At 39.4% G+C, this 25,458-nt stretch overlaps 2 protein-coding genes across 2 annotated transcripts; one reads left to right on the top strand and one right to left on the bottom strand.

The window, feature by feature from the left end:
* Positions 1–610: 610 nt before the first annotated feature.
* On the bottom strand, positions 611–5,097 carry LOC146570187 (cytosolic 5'-nucleotidase 1B). The gene is made up of 6 exons (XM_085283072.1): positions 4,919–5,097; positions 3,720–3,836; positions 2,817–2,952; positions 2,606–2,728; positions 2,104–2,234; positions 611–2,010 (listed from the first exon to the last, which is right to left on the bottom strand). The coding sequence occupies exons 1-6, from the start codon at positions 4,952–4,954 to the stop codon at positions 1,771–1,773; spliced, it is 783 nt and encodes a 260-aa protein (XP_085139198.1). The 5' UTR covers positions 4,955–5,097; the 3' UTR covers positions 611–1,770.
* A 30-nt stretch (positions 5,098–5,127) lies between these two features.
* On the top strand, positions 5,128–25,166 carry LOC146570186 (GRAM domain-containing protein 4-like). Its single transcript, XM_085283070.1, has 19 exons — positions 5,128–5,382; positions 13,437–13,678; positions 13,763–13,862; positions 14,405–14,525; positions 15,021–15,082; positions 15,214–15,346; positions 15,733–15,758; positions 16,456–16,547; positions 16,748–16,839; positions 17,471–17,519; positions 17,670–17,741; positions 17,826–17,869; positions 18,004–18,113; positions 19,128–19,282; positions 21,146–21,293; positions 21,636–21,729; positions 22,442–22,532; positions 22,959–23,027; positions 23,263–25,166. The coding sequence occupies exons 2-19, from the start codon at positions 13,496–13,498 to the stop codon at positions 23,368–23,370; spliced, it is 1,749 nt and encodes a 582-aa protein (XP_085139196.1). The 5' UTR covers positions 5,128–5,382; positions 13,437–13,495; the 3' UTR covers positions 23,371–25,166.
* The last annotated feature ends 292 nt before the right edge of the window (positions 25,167–25,458 follow it).

The raw sequence follows: 25,458 nt of genomic DNA, 5'->3' as shown, positions 1-25,458 counted from the left end.
AATAATAATTCAGTTGTCTTCAGGATCTTGCTCAATTTTTATGATTTTTAGAAACATTACTGGTGGAAGTGATGATTTATTAGTAGCTAAGAAAAGCTGGATAACATTATCTGAGCTTTATTTAACATGACTTCCTGTATTGAGTTGACAGGTTGAAGAATAATCCACTTTGCTTAAGTTGTATTTTCCAGTTAAAGTCCAACTGTAATTATTTTAATTGTATAAATATACTTATTAGTGTTGACTAATACTTTCAGGGGTGTGACAAATAACAACCTTTACAACAGACTCTGTTTTTACAGTTTTGAGGTTCTAAAAAAAATATTTGTAGGAAGTCAAATTGTTATATTACATTTCAGCAGCAATAAGACATCAAAAAATGCCTGGAACACAGCACACATTAGGTCTGTGTCTATTGCAGAGATTTTTACATGTTAAGAATTTGACTCACTGGCCACTTTATTAGATACATGTGTTCAACTAATGAACCCAAATATCCAATCAGTGAATTACACGGCAGTTAAGCAGGTCATCTGGTTTGCACTGAGTAAGTTCAAGCATCAGGATGAAGAAGAAAGGGGATTTAACGCACTTTTTTGACATTTAATGGTTTTTGTTGCCAGACAACTGAGCATTTCAGAAACTGCTGTTCTGCTGGGATTTTCCCCCCACAGTAGGGTTTATAGAGATGGGTCCAAAAAAGAGAAAATAGTGTATTCATAGATGCAGAACACCTCTGAATACACATCACGTCAAACCTTGTAGGAGCTGAGAACCACACCATGTGCCTCTTCTGTCAGCTAAGAACAGGAAACTCACACAGGCTCACCAAAACTAGACACAAGAAGAGTAGAAAAAATTTGGTTGGTCTAATGAGCCTTGATTTCTGGATGGCAGGTCAGAATTTGGTGTAAACAACATGAAATCATGAAGCCATCCTGTCTTGTGTTGGTGTGGTGTGGGGGATATTTTCTTCGCATAATTTGGGCTCTTTAGTACCAACGAAGCATTGTTTAAATAACTACTCGAGTACTGTGTACCACACCGTGATTCAAATCATTTTCCAAATGATTTCCACAAATATCAGAAGTCTAGTGGAACATCTGAGGCTGATTTGAATTAAAAATATTTTCATAACATCAGAAAACATTGATTTCACTCTTTTATTTTGAAAAAAAAAAAAAAAGAGCAAACAGAACAAACTAAAGAAATTTTTGTTGTCCCTGCATGAACACAAATAAGAGACGTAGCATGCCCAGCATCCCAATCAGTCACAGAACAAAGAGCAGACCTCCCTGCACCTTAGAAACACAACCCAAAAACAGTAACAGTAATCAGGGACATGATGGATTCTGAAAACGCTATAACAGTATGACTGTCAGTCATGTCAAAAAAAATTGGGTAACAGACTTAAAGGTTCATTTTCTTCTTATTTCTTAGGTATGTCAAAGTGTTACTCTGGCAGCATATATATATATATATATATAAATAAAAGACCTGTAAGCCCTGAGTAACACCGTAAGTTATTCAGAGCTCTTTTAGCTGAGTTTAAACAAACTGTTTGCTACTTTTTCCCCAGAACTATAAGACTTCTGGTGATAAGCAGGGCTTCACATTCGCTCCCTCGCTGGCTTTTTAAGGCTGAATGAGACTGACATGTTCAAGCTGCTAACTCTGAGATCAGTCTGAAAGCTTAGCAGCTTATTTCAAAACACAGTGAAGTTTGTTTTGTTTTTTCTGAAATCCCAAGTCATCATCAGTCTGGTCTTCTCAGTTACTGCTAAAACACTCGCTGAGCAGGAAGTGAGGTCGGAGGAGGCGCTTAATGGGACCACGTGGGACCCCAGCCAGGCAGTATGCTTCATCTGCATTCACACCGAGGGAGCGTAGCGTCCGCAGAGCATCTCCACAGCTTTCCCTGCCTCCTCGCGATGTCACCAGGGCAATGCTGATGGGGCTGTCAAATAGACCAAACCTCCCCCGCATCTTGCCGATCTGAGCCGAGAAGCTCTGCAGGGCAAGAATATGAATTATCCTTTTAAAATCTCACCAATACACAACAAAAGGTGCAGGGGACACATGAGTGGTTGCCACTGTTTGTACCTGAGCAGCTTGTTTGCTTGCCAGTGCTGGTCCAGCTTCCGACTGGACCACGGCGTCCCCGCAGAATAAAACTCTGAGCTGCTCTGTTGGACAGGAAGCTGTGTGCTCATCCAGCAGCACAGAGAGAACACCTGGACCAATCACAGCACACACATACTCTTTATCTACTGTCAGATAAATCAGAAAAATATGAGCTTGGAACAGAACAACGGTGTCCTAAAAACATAAAGTTGGCAAAATTGCAAGAAAAAAGAAAAAGCTGAAGGTAAAGGCTGGAAAAATTTCAAGATGAAATTGAAATATTTCTTCATTGCTTCTGGCAGGCTGAATAGATATGCATAAAACAGCAAAATAACAGTTCAAAGAGACTCAAATATTTACATGCATTACTGCATTTCTGGAAAGTTCCAAGTAGCACATTACTTGTGCAGCCGTGGAGCTTAAAGCACTGACTCCAAACCTATTTAGCTGAAAAGGGGTAAGTGAAAAAAAATGTACTGACCTTTCTGTGAACCCTGCAATGCCTCGTTTCTGTTCGTTGTCAGAAAGAGGTGCACGTTATTGTTCAGCAGATTCTCCATAAAATCCTCCTCGTTGGAAAAACAGAACCTGCTGACCTTGAGACCTGCAGGATAATGCCAAGAGAAAGTATGAGCAAAACTCCACTACAGATCAGACTGAGATCTCTCTCCTGAAGGTTGAAGTGCGTTTACCATGATGTCTGATGCTCTCTGTGATGCGGGAGCTCTGCTGCTGCTGCTGGCTCTCAGTGGTGATCAGAATGACATCAAACAAGAGCGACTCGGCAGGATTTTCCTTCAGCAGACGTTCATTCACTTTCTGTAGTGCCTGTAGCGCCAACATAAGCATAAACTGATCTGAGAGTCGACTTTAAAGTGCCACTTTATTCATATTCTATATAAATTACATCTTTTAACACTTTTGAATGGTGAGTCTCAGCTCCAATCACATGAATTTTTACTGAAGACAAAGTACATAAAAGTCCTCATAAGTAAAGTTGTGGTCGGAACTTTACGTTTACCTTTACGTAACGGATTTTCTGTAATCCACAAAGGATCAAAAGTATGTGATAAGGCCAGTTTAAATAACTGTATGCATGTGCAAGTCACTTTTCTATGTCATCACTTTGCCAGGGTCTGTGCGAAGGCCCAAACTGTGACTCTTAGAATATAGAAAATTGGTTAGGATGTTTAGGAACAACCCACAAACCAATAAGGCTCAAGCCTGCCATGGACTGCATTATTGAAACACCACCGTCACTGTCCACAGTAGAGTTTTATAACACCCTGGACTGAGAGGATGCAGACAGTTTGGTTGGTTTCCTAGTTTAGACTCTACTTTACCAATGAACTCTACCAAGTCTGCTGAGAAAACTGGTTAAATATCTAGACAGAAAGCAGAAGCTTGTTGATACCAAAACTATCTGGTCGAGGTGCAACTAGCTGAGGGATATTTAACCAAATATTAGCTGCATGTATGTGTATAGCTGAACCTCTAAGTATACTTTTGCACCTATTCCTATAATAATTTATAATTCCTATAATAACTAATTAGAAAAAAAAAACATAAATGAATGTGGGTTGCTGGATTCCGACCTGCAGCAGAGGAAAAGCTATGCCCCCAACGTACAAGCCATCGGGGTCCTCAGCTCCTCCTGATTCAAACACTGCATGGGACGTCACTGCAACAACCACTGGGCAGTCAGCCTCTTTCTGCAGAGGAGAGACAGAATGTTTACCTTTATCTTTTTTAATTCACATTTAAATAAGCTAGGGTGGCTTGTGTTTTTCACACTGGAAGTAAAACTCGTGAATTATGAGGTAACAGATAGTGTAAATACCATGGAAACAAAAGTACCTCGAAACTGTTTCACTATATTGCTTTTCAACACTTTAATAAACATAGAACTAACTGACAAAAAAGAAATATGAAGTTACCAGAAGACTGACACAAGAATGTGAGACAATATGATTATGACTTTTTCCATTAAAAAAAATAAAAATAATAATTATATATATATATATATATATATATATATATATATATATATATATATATATACACACACAGATAAATGTATGTAGGGAAGCACCATGCTAACGTTTCCTCACTGTCTCTGCAGAATTAATTTAATTTTTGTTTTTATATGGTTATTAATTTGATCTGTGATTTAAGCCTTTATTACAAGACGTAGAAATTTTGAACAATAAGTAAAATAAATAATAACAACAACAATAATGACAGAGTGCATATGTTCCATTTTTATAAGGTGGTCCGGCATTCGTTTATTCATTCACTCACAAATTACAAAAAATAAATAACAATGAAAAACATGACTTGAATCCCAAGTTTCAAACTCGATTTTAACGAAGTACATTTATGTGGTGCATTTATATGTAACGTAAGGGTTCGTAATGTGGTTCTGGATCTCTGAACTATTAGAAACAGCAAGATGCAGGCGGACAACTTTCTTAGCAACACCTTTACTCTTCGCAATTTCACCAACACTTCCAGTGTACAGCCCTACTGACACTTCACCAGCCACTCAGAAGCCAAGAAATCCTAGAACACCTTTGTATATCAAACGACATATACATTTACCTCAACGCTTTAAAGGTCAGAGATTGCACTAAAATACGTGTTCATTTGACCGGTGGAAAACACTTTTAGAAGAAACAGATATAATACAGTACAATGAGATATTTCTAGTGCTGCAGTTGGGTGGGAGGTGAATTTGTGGCATTACCTGTCTGGACATGCAAATGTTAAATATACTTCCTCGAGTGAGTCTTACCTCTTTCACGTCGGTCTTCTGGTCTGTGGAGACCATCTCGATTGTTTTGTGTTTTTTAACTTGAATGCCCCAACCTGCTCGCCGTCACTACAGCAAAAACTCAAATGAATATAGTTTAAATTCCCCCAGAAACGAAGAACAGAGTCTTGGTTCCGCCTCGACGTAGGTTTAACGAGGACAGCGTGATGGCGTCACTTCCTTCTTAGGGTGCCGCTTGCTCACCCCGCCCACAGAAGTGATTATTGTGTCCGATGGAGCAACGCGGTCCGGTTAAACACCCTCACAGGCCCCCACATCTGGATTAATTGTGAGGACGGAGGAGAGAGACAGGCGTGGAGCGTGTCTCAGTGGATTCTGGTCCGATTTACATCGGCTCAGGAGCGGGTTTGACCCGGTTTCCAGTGGGCTTGGATCGCCGGGAAAAACAGAAAGAAGGGAAAGTTTGCTTCATCTTTGCTCTCATGGTGAGACGCTTCTTCGCCCTTTGCTTCTTTTCTTCGCACTTCACTGTTAGGATTCTCTTTACATCTTCTCTGGAGTGTCCAGGTGTGCCCAACCTGTGCTCCGCGGACCGACCGGTGCGCTTTCTGTAGACTGCAGCTAATTGGCTGTCACACATTAAGGTGGGAGGGTAATGGGAAGTCTTAAAAAACTTAATTAGACAGCGAGTTAGTAATTTAATATACTACATGGGTACTAAACTACCAGGCAGCTATTTTTTCTTATTAAATTATTGTTGTAGTCATTTGCACAAAGCACTTGTTTTAAACTTTCTAATGTGCAAATCTGTCATATTCCTTTGTTATACAGATAGTAACATGAATATTTGGTTTTGGTTTTGGACTGCACCTCTTTGGGGCTGTTTGTTTGTTTGTTTTTATCCCTGTATATGATATAAAAAATCATTAACAGAGAAAATAATCAACAGTCCAATTAATAATTACATGATTGTTACTTAGACCCTTCAATGTAGTAAAGGAGTTATTTAATTTTCCTTGAAACTTGTCTTAAAGGGTATAAGAATGTCATTTTAAGACTGGAATGAAACTTGATGATGATATAAAAAATACTTTATTAGATAGAAGTAATTTGTAGCTTTTTAACCCTTGAACTTATTCTTGGCGATAGTAGTAAAGAAACTCCCTTTTAACAGGAAGAAATTTCTATCAGAACCAGGCTCAGGGAGGAGTAGCCAACTGTTGTGACTAGCTGTGGCATGAATAGAAGGAGAAGAGAGATGAAACACACTATGGTAGACAGAAGATGCAATTTAATGACACAGAGCAGTAGTATATAAACACCAGGGGAGTGAAAAAAAGTTTGTGGAAAAGAAATGGAGCTCTATCAGCAAGCTTGGCCTTTAGAAGGAGAACTAAAGAATGGTTGAGGGTGACCTGATCCAGTTCTAACTATAAGCTTTATCAAAAAAAAAAAAACAAGTTTTAAGACTAATTTTAAAAGTGGAGAGTGTGTCTGGCTCTTGACCCCAAACTGGGAAACTCCACGTGAGAGTTTCCTTTCATCAGTTCAAAGATCTCTTTGAGCGTTGGGATGGGAATGTTGTTAAGGTTGACTTCAGTCAGACTGAAAGGACCACACAATTTTAGAAGAGGAGAAGACTCTGTTAATGGGCACTTACAGTACTTGCCAGATCAAACTGCTGCAGACTGAGGAGGAGCACATTTTATTCTTCTACAAAAATAAAACGATTTACATGTTAGGTATTGTGTAGTTTGTTGTACCCTTTGTTTTTTAATGGGCTCTAAAATATATTTACCTTCATGATCAGTAAAGTGAAATTAATCAAATGCTCTAAATAATTTGAAAAATGAATGAAATCTCTAAACTTGATGTTAAATACTTATTTACTTAAATCAAATTTTTGATTAGGAAAATTAGTTGAAAATGATCAAGTTAACTTTTCGAGATATGACTTCATCACCATTACTACGAGTCAAAATCTTCCTCATGGTTTTGAAAATCTATCGATTATTTGCAAAGTTCTGGGAGGGCAGCCTGTTCTGTCTGTTACTCTCAGAATGCAGGAAATTGGTTTGGATGTTCAGGGATCAGCCCGGAAATACCAGGTCTCATGCCTGGCATGTACTGGAAACTGCTGGAACACCAGTGTCACTGTCCACAGTGAAGTGGGTTTAATAGAGGGCCATACAATTCAAAAGCTTGACAAAACAAAACGCCACCCATCCAAGCAATCTGCGACAACCAGACAATATCGTGCGCTGTCCAGTTGATTAGCACATGATGGCCAACTCAGTTGCCTATGAAGCACAGAATGAACTGAGGACTAGATTACACCGTGTCACGACGCCTTCATTTAGATTCCATGATTCATACCCTTTAACTTTAATCTCAGGCCACAAGTGAGTGGATATAATGTAGGATAATGGAAAAATAAATTCCCGATTTGTTTTCATCATCAAAACATTTCTATACATTTCGATATATGTGTAAAATATTATTAACAAGATAATATGTAATCTATTTGCATGGTAATGGGGAAATCCTTTTCCATCAGGAGCTTAAAAAAAGTTTGCATTGTTATCGCTGAACATAAGACTTGGTGCCGATAAGCACATTAAAGAAATCAATTCACATTAGGGGAAGCTGGAAGTAGATTTCTTTTACAGAGTTGGATGGTGGTTATTAACAAACAATACTTACACTGTAAGTGCTGCATGAGATGAATTTAACAGGAAGATTAGGAAGGAAATCATTTTCTCAGGATTTGATTATATCTCTGTTGGCAGAATTCAAAAATAATAATGAATTAATTTTACATTACTGTTACATTTCAACAAAATAATCTAATATATAAGATAATGAAATATCATCCATCCATCCATTTGCTTCTGCTTATCCTTTCCCGGGTCACGGGGCAATAAGATAATAAAAATAACACATAAAGAGGGCTCATTGTATTTTCTGTTGACTTCCAAAAGAGTAGCTGTCTACTTGAGCCTTCATGCATACTTTTGATCCTGTGTAGATTACAGAAGCTCCAAAATAAATGTAAATTTGTGCACCTAATTTTGTTTAAAGTAATTAAAGATGAATGCTGCATTATCATTCCATTACGCAAAAAGGACATTTCAAAGAAATCATCAAAAGCCACGAATTACATGACTTTCATGCCTATTATGAGCACATGAAATCTTCTGGTCACACCTTTACTTTTTCCTGTGAAAATCTATAAAGAAGGTGCAGAGTACATAGTTAGCAAAGTGTCCCCCAGAGACAAAATAACCACATCCATGGGAAACACTAGGTTGAAGTGAATAGGAATTATGGGTTGATCCATTAATTTTTCTACTGCTTATCCAGGTCAGGTCGCGTTGATTAGAAGTACTGAAAAATGTGATGTCATAATAAATAAATCTAGGCTTTATCACTCCAAACAGATTTCCTTTATAATCTCATCTTTTGGATAGCATTAAAGGTGTTAAATGTATCTCTGTGTTACCTACAAAAGGTCAGAAAAAGTCTGTTTCTGCTCCTGCTTTCTGTTAGGTGCTAATCTGTGCGGTAATAATTAGAGGCTCCCAGACAGCAGTCAGTGCCTTTGTCTGTCAGTTATTATGCAGTCAGTACTGCCTGTTCAGACAGTAACCAACAGAAGCAGGCAGACCAGTCGGACTGCTCGGTGATCTTCAGGCTGAACACACCTTCAGCCATTGCTGTAGTTTAGAGCAGGGCTGTAACTTCTGCTGAGGACGTTCGTGTGTTGTGATCACACACAGGAGGTTCTGGTTTCAGTTTAGATTTCTGTGAGGGTAGCGCTTCACATCATGGGCTGAGCTTTGGCATTATTGCAGGTGATTTAGAATATTATTATATTATATTTTAATATTACATGTAGAATAATATGCTTTAAAATTGTTGTTATTAAGTTTAAAACTTTTTATTAGATGTTTGCATTTTAAAAGAGAAAAAATCAGCTGAAGTAAAGCTGTGTGGGATTTAACTGTGTTACTCCTTGGTGGCAGAGTGGTGTGGTGGTTACCACTGTTGCCTCACAGTAAAGCCTAGATTATTCTTCTGTTGCTGATACTTCCTTGATGTCTGCTTGAGTTCCTCACACAGTCCAAAGAAAGGCATGTTAGGAAAACTGGAGATTCTGATTGGAACATTCTGAATGTGGATGGCTGATACTTTGTTGGCCCATTAGTGACTTGTCCAGGGTGCCTCTGATCCTCTGACAGCAATGATATACTCCAGCTGCTCTGGGACCCTGAAATGGAAAAGAGGCTGATGTGTGTTTGTACCTTACCACTTCAAAAACGGAGTAAATTTTAGTTTGATTTTGGCTACATTGAGATTTTCAAGCAGTGATTTACAACCAGTCAGACTTAGGACCACATTTTCTTATGTCTTTGGTTCACTGGATTATTTAATAGCTTTTACCAATCACATCACTCAGTGGAAAATAGCAAAGAATAGCCCTTTATTGTCGTTCTATATGTGCAGTGAAATTGTGGGTGCTCCACACCAACTGGCCAGGAATAATATATGAATAGTAAGACAGCAGGAATAAATAACAAACATGAAAAATATAGTGCATTGTCTACCAACTGGAAAGTTGGTGGTTCACTTCCTGGCTCTTCCAGTCTGCATGTTCAATCCTTGGCAAGATACTGAACCCCGAGTTACCCACAGTGCATCCTTGTGTGTTAATGTTAGTCAGAGTGCTTAGATATCGATAAAAGTGCTTATATGAATATGTGTGTGAAGAGAGTGCAGTTAGTGCTCAGAGTAGAAAAACTCTGAAGGATTACTCTCTCAACTTTCTGTTTGGAGCTTGCATGTTTTTCTGTGGTAGGGTGGCTTCTCTCTGCCTTCCTCCCACTCTCCAAAGACATGCATGTGAAGTGAAATCGGGAGTCTAGATTGTGAATGTCAGTGTGCAGATGTCTGTCTCTGTGCGGTTGCCCTGGAACAGCTGGAATAAGCTCCAGTCTTCCCTTTTTATATTAATTAAAAAGTGGAAGAGGTTGGATGGATGGATGTTCTTGGGCTTCCTTCTTATAGAAACAACAAAGTCCCAGTTAATTGTGTTTTCTTCCTGCATAGCAGACATATTTTGATGGACACATATTTTCACTACAGGTAAATATCAAATTAGATTTCTCTTTAAAAGCATATCGACAATCTTCTTTGGCTTCAAAAGTAACAAATGGACCCAGATCATAATTAGCGGCTTAAACATTTACAGAAACATGTCTATGGCTTAGATAAGACAGTCAGTGTTGAGCCAGGCAAAATGATTAGTCGGTTTATCAATTAGTAGGTACCGGTAGTAAACTTGAAGTCTTCATGTTTAAATGATGTGTTTTATGACGTGTAATAGGTATAGAAGTTAAATGATTAATCAAGAAAATGATGGGCTGATTAAAAGCTGAGTTCTGGATCAGTACGGTTCTTACACTGTCCAGACACAACGTTAGAATACTGAGTCGGTTGGTCATAATGTTGGTGTACATTTGTATAATTAATATGAGTCACATGGAATTAAATCCCAGTTTTTAATCTGACTGAGCTGGTGGTGAGCATAAACCAAGAGTCCAAGTTTTACAAGAGATGGCACAAAATCTGCAGCCAGTTCTGTTTTTAAAGAGCAGATGATGAAACAGTTCCTCCTCCTCCCAAAACAAACATTTAACTTTGTGACTTCATGTCAGTAGCATGAATTGGACTCTCCCTTTATAAACATGCAGTAGACTGTGATGACTTAAGTGCTGTAGGAGCTTCACACACAGGTCAGTTATCAGAGTTAATAGTAGAGCGGAAGCGAACATGTTCAGTGTGTGTCAAATGTGTGTCTCTATGTTTCGTTGTACTTGGTTTAATTTAATTTGCAGCCCTGCTGTGAGTTTAGAGTTACTTGGGTTTTCCATGCCAGACATGACTAAAGAGTTCTTTGCTGTTTAGATTTAAAAAAATAAATACAAATGTGATTGTTTCTATTATTTATTATTTTTAAATTAAACAATCCACTTTGATGTTGTTTGATTCAACAAGTGTGAGCATGCTGAAACAGATATGTTGAATATTGTAAACCTCCTGGATACCAAAAACTGCTGTTCCTAATTATAAATAGGCTGCAACTAATGATTACTTTAGTAGTCGTCTAATCTGCTAATTTTCTTCGATTAGTCTATTAGTCAACGACTAGCCCTTATCTCTGCTTCCTGTGGGCGACCGTGGCTCAGGGGGTTGGGAATCGCATCTGTAACCGGAAGGTCGCTGGTTCAATCCCTGGGCTCTCTGTCCTGGTCGTTGTGTCCCTGGGCAGGACACTTTACCCTACTTGCCTACTGGTGTTGGCCTCGCTTCTGTCAGTCTGCCCCAGGGCAGCTGTGGCTACAACCGTAGCTTGCCTCCACCAGTGTGTGAATGTGAGAGTGAATGAATAGTGGCATTGTAAAGCACTTTGGGTGCCTTGAAAAGCGCTATATAAATCCAATCCATTATAAACCTCCTGTTCTAAGCTGCAGTACTTCGCTCGTTGTCATGACTTCAGCAGTTTGAGAGGTGCACAAGCCTCTTTTCGGGACAAACACCTTTGCTTAATGCTAGTAAAAAAGAACAAAACAGAATTATAAAAACCTGTTATTAATCACAGGAAGGCTAACATAAACATTACTGTACAAACATGACCCATTCAGAGTCGACATCACAGCTGGTTTTAAATGGCATTTTAAATGCTCGTGCACTGCAGTACTGCTGTCATGGAGGGAAGGCTCTGCTTTGCTAAATCACTGATTATGGTGACAAATGGTGATAAACAGCTGTCTCCATCCATCCATCAATTGATGTCACTTCCGGACCACCGTCTTTCAAACCACTCTCGGTGTATCTTGGCGACTTCTAAGGTTTTTCTCGATTTACTAAATCTTAAGTGGTTTTTGAAATTTGTAATTCCTGCTTGACACCCTTTTCAATTCTAATGGTACAACCGCTGCTAACCAACACACCCTGAAGCCTCCTGACTTGGTTCGTCTGCTACCAAGCCTAGCCTGGGTAGCCTTGTTTTTAGCCTGTCTGTCAGCTGTTTGCTGCCCTCAAGCCATGGCTGTCTGTCATTGCCTACCGGCATGCTCACGGTTACAAGAGGCTATCCAGCGACTGAAATAGGCTCTTAGGTAGAGGGAGGAGCTTATCATGGAGTTTTCAAGGAAAGCACCTGGTTTCCCTACACGTCTTCTGCAGTGGGAAATTGGCAGCTACTCTGCAGTGCTCGGTCCCAGCAGCTCATTGTGTTGACACACACCCCTGGTCCAGTTCGGCCAACTCTGGAGAAGAGCCAGCCATCTCAGCAGATCTCCTGGCTCTGGCTGATGAGATGTGGCTTATCCTCAGGACGATGCCAAAATCCCAAGTTTGCTCTATGTCCTGCAACTCAGAGCCATGGGTTTTAGTAAAGGATAACAAGGGTATCTGGTGACACCCATTCCATCTATACCCAGAGGCTATTCAACTGGTGAACAAATTTTACACACTGGAAAATGTGGATGCACCATGCTTTCAAGTGCGGGACGGCCTGAGTGGCCATCTGGTCCAGAGTGGGATAATGCTTCTGCCTCCCAGCTACCGGAGATGTCCCTCAGACCGGCGACACTGGGGACTGTTTGGACTCAGCAGATGGGATTGCTGCCCAATGGGGATGCTGCTCTTTCACTGACTGGCTGTCACAGGTGTGTCCCCACCTGGGCTTCCTCGCCACCACTCCTCCTGGCTGCCTGGCTTGAGCACAGACCCTAAGTCATCTCCCTCGTCCAGAAGCCGGGCATCTGCGTTTAACTCTGCCAGTTACTGCTACTGCTGCTGCTGCTGCTACTACTGCCCCCAAAGCTGCATTTTGGCGCTCACATGCAGTCATGCCTCAGAGCTGCCCATCATCTTCCACCTTTTCAAGGCCGCGTCTACCTACGGTGCCCGTTGTTGGCATCTCAATGGTTTATCGCGTGGCAGTGTGTGGTGGCTGTAGCTTTTGCTGTCCAGAGGCCTGTGTGAAAGATATAACTCTGACCGCTGTCTGGTTGGTATGGCTGATTATGCGCTTATATGTCTGTATGTTGTAACATGTGAAGCACTTTGTAACTGTTTGAAAAGTACTATGTAAATGAAGTTGCTATTATTATCAAGAGGCCCATGTCTCCTGGATTTGTGAAGCACCTCACAAACCCACAGACATCGGCTATCTGAATAGGAATCCTATTCAGATATCCACACCATATCAACCTGTTCCTTTTGACGTGGAAAAGTAGTGGCTCTACTCTGAGCCCTGAATGATCAAACTCCTCACCTTATATCTAACGGGGAGCCCAGACATCCTGGGAAGGAAGCTTGTTTTCCAATTGTGACCATAGGTGAGGGTGGGGATGTAGATTGACTGGTAGCTTCACTTTCATACTCAGTTCTCTCTTTTGCCACTGTGGACCAGTAAAAAATCCACAGATAAGTGGTGCAGCATTTGCAAATTGGTTCTTTTTTGTTCTAGTCTTTGCAGCTGGGGGGCTAGTCATGTTCAGGTAAACACTCGACTCTGTGGTGCCCACCATGTTGAAGCGTTTGGACAGGATCCGGTTCAGGGGACGGCGGGATGAGTTCCTGGATCTGGCTGAGTCGCCCAACACATCCGACACAGAATGCAGCGAGGAGATTGTGATTAAACCTCGCGCCTCTGTCAGAGAGACAGAGGAGGTGAGGGAGGCAGAGGTGGAGCCGCAGGGTGATGCTCAGGTGCAGAAGCACACAGAGAAAATCAGTATTTTTACTTTTTTTAATGTTATGTTGCTTATTATGTTTTCTTCTGCTCTTTCTAAGGCTGGTCCAGGATCTTTTTCTGCAGCTCTGGATGACAGGACAGATTTAAATGAGGTTAAAGGTCACTTAGAAATTGCCTTGTTGGAGAAGCACTATTTGCGTGAGTATTCCGTGAATTTTATCTTCATATGTCAAGTTTTATTTTGAAAGATAACCAATGAACTTTAGCTCAGCAAGGTCAGATTTACGTAGACGAAGCAGACCAGGTGCCAGGTTTTTTGTCAGGTCTCTTTCTTCTCACTCAAATCAGTTAAAATTATTTTGTCAGAATCGCATTCAAACAAGTGTCATTCAAGTCTTTCATCCATAAGCTTTGTAGAAACTGATGAGTCGACATCACAGCTTCAGTTGTCAGTTCATTGTAAGCGTCAAACATCCCCCAGTACAGTCCCGATAGCGCTCTGTAATCAGTCAATATTTGGCCTTTTATGTAACACACACACAGAGCTATTAATAACCCTGCTGACCGCATTTGACACGCATGCAGAGAGATTTTGGTGAATAAGCCATTTGTGCCCGCATCCTCAAAAAATACTAATCGTATTAATAGGAATAAAATAAAGTTTGTCACCTACGTTGTCATGCTCCAGTTTCACTATTATAAGTTTAGCACTTTTAACTTCCAGTGTTTGTCTGTTTCAGAGGAGGAGCTGAGAAAACTTAAAGAGGAGTCCAATGTGGATTCGCTGAAACAGGAGTTAGAAAAGGAGCGCTGCAGACGCATCGAGCTGGAACAGAAAATCAACGATGCCCTGAGATCCAGGCTAGTTGTATATATATATTTTCAGATTTTCATATATAAAGGGAGCCCGTATATGCACTTTGAGTCCACTAAAGGTGATTTTAGTGTTTCATAATCAGTTTTTATCTTGCACTGCGTCCCTCACGTCTTCTTCTGTCTAAAACAAGCCATTGTAATATTTCCCATTTAAAACCAACTTTTAAGACATTTTCCCCTGATTGGATGTCAGTGTTTAAACATCACTTGGGTGGGGCTGCTGTCCTCACAGCCAGAGCTGTGATGAACATGTCAGATAGGTCTGGTCTTTTTGGTACAATACAAACCCACATGTAGAAGAAGAAAACGGTCTGAACCCTGAGCTTTCGGCTCATGTACCAAAAATCATTATTTGAAACATATTTCTATTTATAAAGTATGTAAAATTTGAGACTAATTCAATTTGCTGAGCTGGACTCAAAGCGGCTTGCTCCTATGCTTTATGCTGGACTGACACGACACAGTTTCTACCTCTTGCAGACTTGAAGACTCACCATCTCAGACACCTAAAGCTCCGTCTGCTCCTTCAGCTGCTGGCAGTGGTATGGCTGATCTATGCTCTTTCACTTTTTGCAGATGTTCCATCTTTTCACCTTTGTTTGACGTGAAAAGAAACAGAATTAATTGAATGGTCCTTTAATTATTATCACAATTGCCTTGTTTCCCCCCTCAGACAAACAGAAGGAGACTCTGGTTGACACCTTATTGAAATGGCTTTATGATCGATTTGGTGTTTATATCGAAGACTTCCGCTTCCAACCAGAGGAGACGACAGTGGAGACGGAGGAACCACTGAGTGCCAAAAGGTCAGAAAACATTCTGAAACTGTCTGTGACAGACTTCTGTGTGTTAGCAGAACTGTAACGGTAGAAAACTGAAAACTGACATTGTTTGAACTGACATTTTTATTATATATTAACTTAAAAAATTACATCTTTAAACACTCACACAGACACACACACACACACACACTGCAGTGCTGAGCTTTTCAAGAACTTATCACCTAATCCACACAGTTTTTCCAGCCATGCAAACACATCTGAAGCATTTTATATTTGTAATTGTAAAACTGCAACCGTAACAATAAAGCTACTGAAAAGTATGAAAATCGGATCAGGTCTGCTGTGGAGTTATTATAGCCACATGGGTTTTCACTGTGTTCTTTATCGTGTTATCTTTTTTATAATCACAGGTTGACTGAAAACATGAGACGGCTCAGTAAGTTTGCTTGTTTTTTTTTTACCAAATGTAATATGCAACATTGTTTGAAGACAGTGAGCTGCACTGCTGGGTATAGTGTGCAATAGTACTACAGTAACAGCTCATGTATTTGCTATAAACAGAAGCATGAGCAAGTGAAACAGTGAAGGGCCAAGAATAGATCGTTGTGGGATACGGTAAAATAGTTCATTAGATCATATGCAATAAGTAGACAATATTGTACGTCCCACAGAACATCATTACGTTAAATATAAAAATTTAACTGAAGAGATTAGATTCAAGGGGTTAAAACTATTGCATTAACTGATTAGGCAGCAGTGTAGTCATTGATAGAGTCATTTCATTTTCAGTAGCTCGAGGATAATGGAACATTTGCATAGATATACCCTGTTGTTATTTCATAACTATGTAAGAAGTTAAAACGTTTAAATTCAAGGGAATTCTCAAAATGTGCTCCACAGAGCAAATAAGGAAACAGAAGGGGACATTTAGTATGTGATAGTCATTAATGAGTTTGGGTTTGAGACAGACTGCATCTCCTTGTTAGCCACGCATCCCATTCACATCTCCTGGACATCAGATATACTAAACCCAAGCCAAATGCATAAACATTCAAATAAGTTTATGCATTTATAGAGCTGATGTTTTCTTTGTCATGATTAAGTCAGCTGATGTCAGTTTGTCTACTTTCCAGAACGAGGATTTAGACCCGTTACCAATTTCATGAGGAACCTTTCTGCCTTATCCAGCTGGTACTCCATCTATACATCAGCCATTGCCTTCATTGTGAGTTCACACACACACACACACACACACACACACACACACACACACACACACACACACACACACACACACACAGAGTTCAGGTGGTCAACAGTCAATTCTTTTAAACATGGATTGGATCCACCAGTCACAACAGATATAACACAAGTAGACAGACTGATTCAAAACTAAATGTGTTTACACCTATGTGATCTCCACAGGTCTACGTGTATGTGGCGTGGAATGGATGGGTCATCCCCATGTTCCTGTTCCTCGCCATTCTCCGCCTGTCCTTGAATTACCTCATTGCCAAGTTAGTGTAACCTTTGCTCTCTCTAAGTTAGTCACACCGCTTTTATCAGAACCAGAGAAAAGGCAACAGTTTTAAACCAGGTCAAGGGTCAGTACCAAGTCAGTGTAGGTAAGGTTTATCAGGAATACTTGTTCCCTTGTCTGTGGTGTTTTTGTTTTTTTAACTTGTTGGACAAATATGTTATTTACTTTTAGAGTTACTAAAAAAATGGCTTCAGTAGATTCTCCAATTTAAGACGCATGTATTCGTGCCGTGGCAAATCTAGTGCAAATTCAGTAGTTAGCATCTTTTTACATACTTTTTTTTTCTTATCTTATCAGTGTATTCATATGTCAGGGTCATGAATTATGTGTTAAGTGAACAGTTGGCTCTTAAAGTCAACAGACTGACCATTGTAAGAATCTGAAATCGTTAAAGTGCCAGTCGCTTGATGATCAGATGACTGGATCAGAGCTGTTCAATATGAGCAAAAGTTTACTGCAGAATTTTGTTGAATATCTGATTACAGTGGTCCGATGAGGGACCCTTAAATGTGTCTTGATACAACAAGACACATTTAAGGGCATACAAGGCAATGAAGTTCATTATATTTATTATATAGCTCATATTTTCTCATGATTCCTGCTCTTAGAGGCTGGAGGATCCAGTGGAGCATTGTACCTGAAGTTTCAGAGCCAGTGGTGAGAAATCTCTCTTTATTCTGGCCTCCTCATATTCATTACTAAATATTTTATTATGAAATGACTCGCATAAAACTGTCCTGATGTCCCAAATGGAAACTGTTAAGTTCTTTAAAACAGATATTCGGGATTCTCATTTTGTTTTTTCAGGAGCCTCCTAAGGAAGACCTGACTGTGTCTGAGAAGTTCCAGCTGGTCCTGGATGTCGCTCAGAAAGCTCAGGTGAAATGTGATGGACAGTGAGAGGTCTAAGGTCACAAGTGGTTCTTTTTGACATATTTAATTATTATTGTTATGTCCTTACAGAATCTGTTTGGAAGGATGGCCAACATCCTGGAGAAAATAAAGAAGTAAGCTTTTCTACACACAGTTTCATGTTTCAGCTCAGAAAGAACCGGTGTTCCATTTACAATGCTTCTTTATAATGTGTGTGTGTGTGTGTGTGTGTGTGTGTGTGTGTGTGTGTGTGTGTGTGTGTGTGCAGTCTGTTCATGTGGGTTCAGCCGGAGCTGACTCAAAAGCTGTACGTTGGTCTGTGGTTGGCCTTCATCTCCTCATGCCTGCTCCCGTACAAACTGCTGGGATTCATCATAGGTAAAATAAATAAGTAAAAAGTTGATCACCTTCTCTCACTCGATTTCCCCCCTTATTGAAATTTAAATCACTTGTTCTCAGTAAATATCAGAATGAAAGAATATATATCATCCACTAAAGGAATGGATGAGAAAAGATATTCTGTCTATGCACATGTCTAAAAACACGACAGCTATGTGAGCGCTGAACATTAATGTTATGTCCAAAGTTTGGCTCCAGTCATACCTTCGTAAATTCACTGAATATAGGGCTGCAGCTAATATTAAGCTTTTTTGATTGCTTTTTGATGAGCTCCTTGGGGACAAGGTGACATTATTTGAAAGTTCAGAACTTTCATAATCTAACGATATATAATTACAACAGCAAATAGTCCCCTTCAAAGATCATGACACAATTGGAAACACTGAGTGTGGTTAGGAGATGGTGTGCAGTAGGCAACACATATGGTGCCCACTCACTAGCAGAGAATACACTGAAATATTAGCTGTGCTATTCACACATCAGCACAATCCAACATCACACAAAGGGTGTAAGGGTGCATCAGATATCTGTGTTCACATGTGCACTATAAAAGGTGAGGAATCCAGTACACTTGTGAAAACAGCTATATATAACAGGCCAGATGTTCCTGTGAATCTTCTTGATTACTGCCTGTTAAAAAGGCATGCAGACCTGTGATAAAGATTTCAAACAAGTGTCTATTAAGTCCAACAATGTAGATGAATGCTCATTTTGAAGGAACCTTATAGTTTTGATGGAAATGAACGTTTCTGCTGGGGATGGGTGGGATGGCTGTGGTGAGTCCCTTTAGGGGTCATCACAGCAGATTGTGTGCCTCTGTACTCTCCTGTCTCTAGCATCCTTTTTAGCCACAGCACCATTCTGCATTTCCTCCTTCAATACATCCATGAATCTTCTTCTTCTTCCTCTTTGCATCTTGCTTAGCAGCTTCATATTCAACTTTTTTTTGTCCAGTATATGCACTATAAAAGATTTTTACTCTTTAATCCTCAGGTGTATACGCAGGTATCAAGTTCTTCATCATTGACTTCATCTTTAAGAGTTGTCCCAAGCTGAGGCAGCGCTATGACACCCCCTACATCATCTGGACAAATTTACCCACCGACCTGCAGCTGAAAGAGCGCAGCAACACTATGCTGGGCCGACGAGTGAGTCCAAACTCCTGCATACATCTACACACGGAGCTCAGAGATCTCAGCACCGGGCTGATGTTAGTCTGTGTCAGTTACATGACGTAAAGGAACAAACCCTGCAGTAGTGAGATCATAGGCTGGAAAAACCAGCACAGACTGGATCAGCTTGTTACTGGTTCTTACTGGTCTGGTTGTATTTTTCTCTCCCAGCTGTCTGAATCTGAACAGGTAGGATTGTGCGCTGAGTGTGTGTGTGTGTGTGTGTGTGTGTGTGTGTGTGTGTGTTATATTTACAATCACAGTGTAGAGGCCCATAGTGTGTGCTGTGGTGAGAGTTGTGATCAGATATTTTGACTGACATCACTGGCTGTAACCAATCAGCTGCTGAAGTGTTGGTCTATCTGGTTAAAATCCTCTTAGGGTGGGACGTCCCGAATCGTAACACTACACCTGGCGTACTAGTCAGATTTTCCCACTTTATATTCAGATGACCCTGTGACCTTTCCTTTAGCTTCACCCTTTTAACAAATGTAGATCTGGCACAAATGTTGTGATTTACCTCCAAGTAAGATCTAATGCCAAAGTTCAGGTAAGAATGAATAAAGTTTTGTTGTCTTCTTTTTCTAAGTGTAAAATAGTTACTACATCCCATAAAATGAGAGATTAGATTTAAACCTAAATCAGAAAACAATGTATGTCAACCAGCCTCAATATTAAAAGCAGTGACAGGTGAAATAATGATTGATCATCTTGTTAACTGCTTAACAAACACCAAGTCACCAGCAAAGCTCACTGGGGGAGGGTTAGCATTTTGGAGTATTTAAGCCACGTGCTAAAGAAAGTTGAAGATGTTACATTTCAAATCCAGAGTATTTAAACTGTTATAGATCCTCTGTTAGAGCATTTCTACTTGGCAAAACAAATTAGGTAAATATTCCACCCCCCAAAATTTAACCCCAGACAGGCTGTGGATGACCTGGTAGATGTTAAGAGGTTAAAATGTGCTGTTCAGCTGAGTTGTGACCTTCCCATGGGCGCTCTGCTTACGCTTCTGACACGACCAAATCCTCTGGCAGCATCTCATGCTCCAACTTATCACAGCTGGGGTTTTTTAACTAGATCCTAAAAATGTTAGACAGGGGTTTTTAATGTTGCTGACGGATGTATCCTACCCAGTGTTAACAGACACAGTTAATGTTTGTTCCCAACTAATGTCTTGAGCTGCACGTACACTGAGTTTCAGCCTACCTTCCAGCATACCTGAGTACATTTTTGGGGGGAGTATGGGTGATGCAGCAGCTTAAAACATTTAAAAGCTCTGGTCCTGTGTGATGATTACAGTAAAGGTCAGTGGAAGGTTTCCTGCTGTAAAGAACAGCAGATTAGATATTTATGCTTGCATGTCAAAGATACTGATACCTCTGCGAGAAGCTAATATCTAACTGGACAATTTATGGTTAAGTTCTTCGATTTGGCAGAATTTTCATTCAGATTCAATTCAGAGCCTTCAATTTTCTGTTTTTGAGTGGAAACGTGCTCGTTTTACCTCCAGGCTGAACTGAAGTATCCTTATAAAAAATTTGTAGCAGTATTGGAGGACCGCATCAGGTGAGCTGAAACACATTCCAGTGAAAAAGATCGTGTACCAGGACTGCTCTGAGACTGAGTAAAAAGCAGGCAGTGTCCAAAGAAAAATCTGAAAAGAACTGTTGCTCAAGACCAATTTAAAAGCTACAAGAAAGTCTGTCTTACTAGAAGAAAAATGTAAAGTAAGGAATGATTTTGCACTGGATTATACATCTGACTGCGGGGATGCTTCAGACACTGCTACTTGTAGTGATTAGCAAATTGTGTACCTGCTTCTGTCTACCTGCTCAGGTGATAGCTGCTGGGGGCCGAGGCAGCCTCACCGCAGCAGCTCCTGTGGGTGTCAGTCGGGATGAGGATGGAGGGCGATACTACAGCACCAAGAGAGGAGCTTTTCATGAGGTGTTTAACCTGCCAGAGAGTGAGCGCCCTCTGACAGGTGAGAAAGGAACTACAGGAGAAAATGAATTAATAGATGAATCCTTCCAACTCAGTCTGAAGTGTTGGCCCATCATTCTTTGTGGGTCTTATAATATGCAGTAGATTCAGAAAGGATTCACACCCTTCATTTTTTGCACATATTATTATTTTATTGTAAATTTAAACAGATAAATTTGACGTTTATGTACACTCTACTTGAAAAGGACAAAAAAATTGTTTTACAGATGCATAAAAGAATCTAAAACTGAATTATCTATTTGCTAATGCAGTTTAATAGAAAGGACTTTAGATGTCGACTGTTTTCTTACCAGTAATATTTTAATTGTAATGATTGTTTCAGTGTGTGAGACTGGCTGGCGCTGCTGCCTCATCAACAGAGACAGGAAGACACCAACAGACTACATCCGCAACGGAGTGCTTTATGTCACCGAGAAGTAAGTCATCTGACAGAATGAGCAGAGAGACACTGTGTCACATCTGTTCATCACACAGAATGTTTCCTCCTATAAGTTTGGCACCTGTAGTAATAAGCAGAGCGAGCGATAACATGTTCAGTACGTCATTTATTTGTCCCGCATTTGTTTTCTGACATCGCGCAGCCTCTGCAGCATTTTTGGTTCTGTCTTTGTATGAACATTCAAACAGTAAACTTGCGTTTACTAAAGTATTTCATATGACACTTTTACATTTATACATAAAGTTTGAAAGCCTAAGGTTGCTTTACCTGAAAAGTTAAAGGTTAAAAAGATTATTAGCCAAAGGCTTCGGTAAATAGGTGACAAGTAAACGTCTGTTCGAAAATGATCTCAGGGGAAAGGGCTTCAGAGTGTAGGAGTACCAACACTGAAGGGTCTCTCCCCGAACAACTACGGTTTGGTGTGAGAGATGCAGGATAATAAAGACCATAAATAATGAACAGTAGTTACTTCAGACTTCTGCGAAGAAAATAAACTGCCAGGGTGTCTGATGAAAGAGCTGGGCTATTCTTATGTTTGGCTTATCGGGTATGCAAGTTTCCATTAGGGTGTGTTGCTGATCCTCGGTGGATGGGTGCCATAAATGTTCTGAGTGCTTATAATCTCTTATAATCACCATTGCAGAGCGTTGTAGGAGCGGGAGGTAACAGAGTCTCTGCTGTCTTTACAGTTACCTGTGTTTCGAGAGCTCCAGCTCCAGGTCCGGGTCCTCAAAGAGGAACAAAGTCATCAAACTGCTCGACATTACTGACATCCAGAAGGTAAGTGTTCACTTTAGAAATATTGTTGATGCTTCCCAGGTTTATAATATTCAGTTAGATTACTTTGTGATGTCATTTCCTGATTAGCTTGTGTTTTTGAAGCCACTGTAACTAGCCTGTGTAAACATTTGAGTGTCTTTGATTAGATTAAATTGTTAATTAATTAATTTAAAAAAAAAGAAAGCAGACATGTCATTTCACTACACTGCAGTGTTAGTTCTTAGAAAAGTCTTAATGGAGTAAAAACCTGAAACAAAAAGTGCTGCAGGTACTGAAGCTGCTTTTGTTTTCATTTATTCAGGAAACAGTCTTTTACTTTCTAACATCAGATATTTAAAACCTTTCTAACGTGTCTGCTCTTCTTGCACATGTGTTTCCCTTGCATTGGTCTGAATTTGCTCTGATCTGCTCTGTTGTTTCTCACAGTACAAAGTTTTGTCAGTGCTGCCTGGGTCTGGGATGGGGATCTCCATTGCGACACCATCCACCCAAAAAGTAAGAGCTCAGTTCAGAATAGCAAAGAAACTAAAATTGTTTTTACTCATTTCACAGATGTAAGAATACACTCTGACAAGTAAAAGTACCACTAATAAGTATGAGAAGTGATGTACTCTAAATACTTTAACAGATTTCTATACAGTATGCATTTGTTACACTGATGTGTAACAAGTGTGGCTCTGTTTTCTTTTTGTGTTGAGCCTGGTTCTAATGTTCCTCTGTTCTCTTGCAGCCTATGGTCTTCGGCGCAATGATGCACAGAGATGAGGCATTTGAAGCCATCTACACTCAGTACACGAAGATCATTACTAAGGCTACAGCTATCAACCCTGAGACATAGTAAGACCTTTGCGATGGCTGCCTTAAACACAAGCACCTGAAGGTTCTTAGATGGCTGCTGACTTCAGTTTGAGCTGCTGGTCTTCCCCCATCAGTCACCCATGAAAGTAATTCAGTGATAGTATTTTAGTGATTGATTTTAAATCAGCTGATTCCAACTAATCACTGATTTTTTTTTTGTCAGAATCAGACAGTCTGTTATTAATCACTGTTTCTGATAACAAATTAACAATACCATCCACAAATGAGAGCACTTTACATCCTCTCTAAGGGTTAGTTTACTGAAAAAAACATTTACAAGAATTGCGTCTCTGTTTTTTCATCTCTGATAAACATCTCAGCATTTCACGTGCGCAGACTTGATATTAAATTAAAAGCCTCTTGATAGCTCAAAGGGTTCAATCCCTCCCATAGTTTTTAGGCTTTTATTGTGAAAAATCTACTGGACGTTTTTGGTTCACATAGTAAAAGCCCGTAGAAGAAGAAGTTTTATAAAGCTTACTTTTACTCCCACAGCTACTTTTACCTGCAGTTTATTGGTTCAGGTTTGTCACATGACCGATTGCAGGCTTTAGTTTACTTTAGTAGCAGCAAATTAAACTGGAAACTTAACTACATTTTGTTTTTGTGCTAAAGAAAATTGAATAATAATTTAATTCGCTAGTCAATTAATAAGAACAGTTATTCTCTGCCTGCAGCTTTCCCAATATATTAATTTCTTGCTTTTCTGTGTCTTTATCGATGTAATCTGAACATTTTCAGGCTTTGAACTGTTAATCAGACAAAACACAATGTTTAAAAAAAATGACACTGTGCACTCTTGAGAAACTGGACTGGATGTATTTTACTGTTTTCTAATGACTATACAGTTAATCTTAGTGGTAGACTTAATTTGGCCTTTACTCACAACCAAACATATTAATCTGACTTATAAACACTGACTGATGTTAGTCTGTCTGCAGGCAAATTATGAAGGGAGGAAACAGAAAATTAAAAAAGTAGTTTTTAATCTTGTTCTGATTCTGACTCAATATTGTCTAATTGTATAAAAGAACAGCAAAAGGTCCATCAAGTCTCTTGCTGACAGTTCAAATCTTCAAATGTTAAGAGAAACTGATACTATTGTTAAATAGTGTCTTTATAGCTTGCGATGCAAACTTAGGTGGAGGGTTTCATGACTGTGTATTAAACCGCTGGCAAACAAATGTGTTTAAACCTCATTATTATACATTGGTGTCTTCAGGGATTTGTAAACAGTATCATCATATGACTCTGTATTGTACTATTGCAACTAAGCCTTACAGTTAATATGTTGGTGTAAAGTGTTTGTATTCTGTATCAATGTTCAGCAGTTATGTGAGCAGTCTTTGACACATGGAATTTAGTGTAAACCACAGAGTTAGTCTTTTTCTTAAGCTTTGTTTGACTTAGCCAGAAGCTAAATGGCTAAAGCTAATGCCAGTTTAGCAGTTTATGCTTTCTGTTTTACAATTAATGAGCCACGAAACAAAATCCCACAGGGAACTACAAATGCTACATTTTTGTATTTGTTTGTCATTCGATTTCCATCAAGCTTAAAGAAGAATCAACTAAAGCACTAAAAAAAGCACTTTTTTCTTTCATTTCTATTATCTGATAACTTTATTTTGGGGGGGGGTTGAGAATGTCTGTTTTTTGTAAGTGACTTAAAACTTCAGACTAACATTTTGTATTTTTGTTTAATTCTGGGTTGAATGTTTTGTTTTTTATTTTTTTGTTTTGTATTTTACATGTTCAATTAAAAGTTTGAATCCCAAATTGATCTCCATTTTATTTAATATTCAGATTTATGGCTTTTGATTGTGGTGTTTTTGTTTCGTTTTTTTTATGTCTTATTAAAAAAAACTTTAATCTGAAATAATTCATTGGCAAAAAATAAACTCTCCAAAATAAGATGTTCTTTTAAATATAAATTATGACAAATTTTAAAAAATAAAATTGCACATGAAGTAGACAGCTTCACTTACTTTAGTTTGATCTCACTTTAATTTCCAAATGTTTTTTCTTTTGTGGGGTTTTTTTTTTTTTTTTTTTTTTTGGATGCCACTTG

The sequence above is a fragment of the Mchenga conophoros genome, linkage group LG7 (assembly GCF_057382185.1).
Source record: "Mchenga conophoros isolate Kocher_MC1m ecotype Shallow Benthic linkage group LG7, M_conophoros_male_GT1.1, whole genome shotgun sequence".
In the NCBI taxonomy this organism is placed as follows: Eukaryota; Metazoa; Chordata; class Actinopteri; order Cichliformes; family Cichlidae; genus Mchenga; species Mchenga conophoros.
Note: the sequence above shows the minus strand (reverse complement) of the source record. Positions and strands in the feature narration are given on the sequence as shown.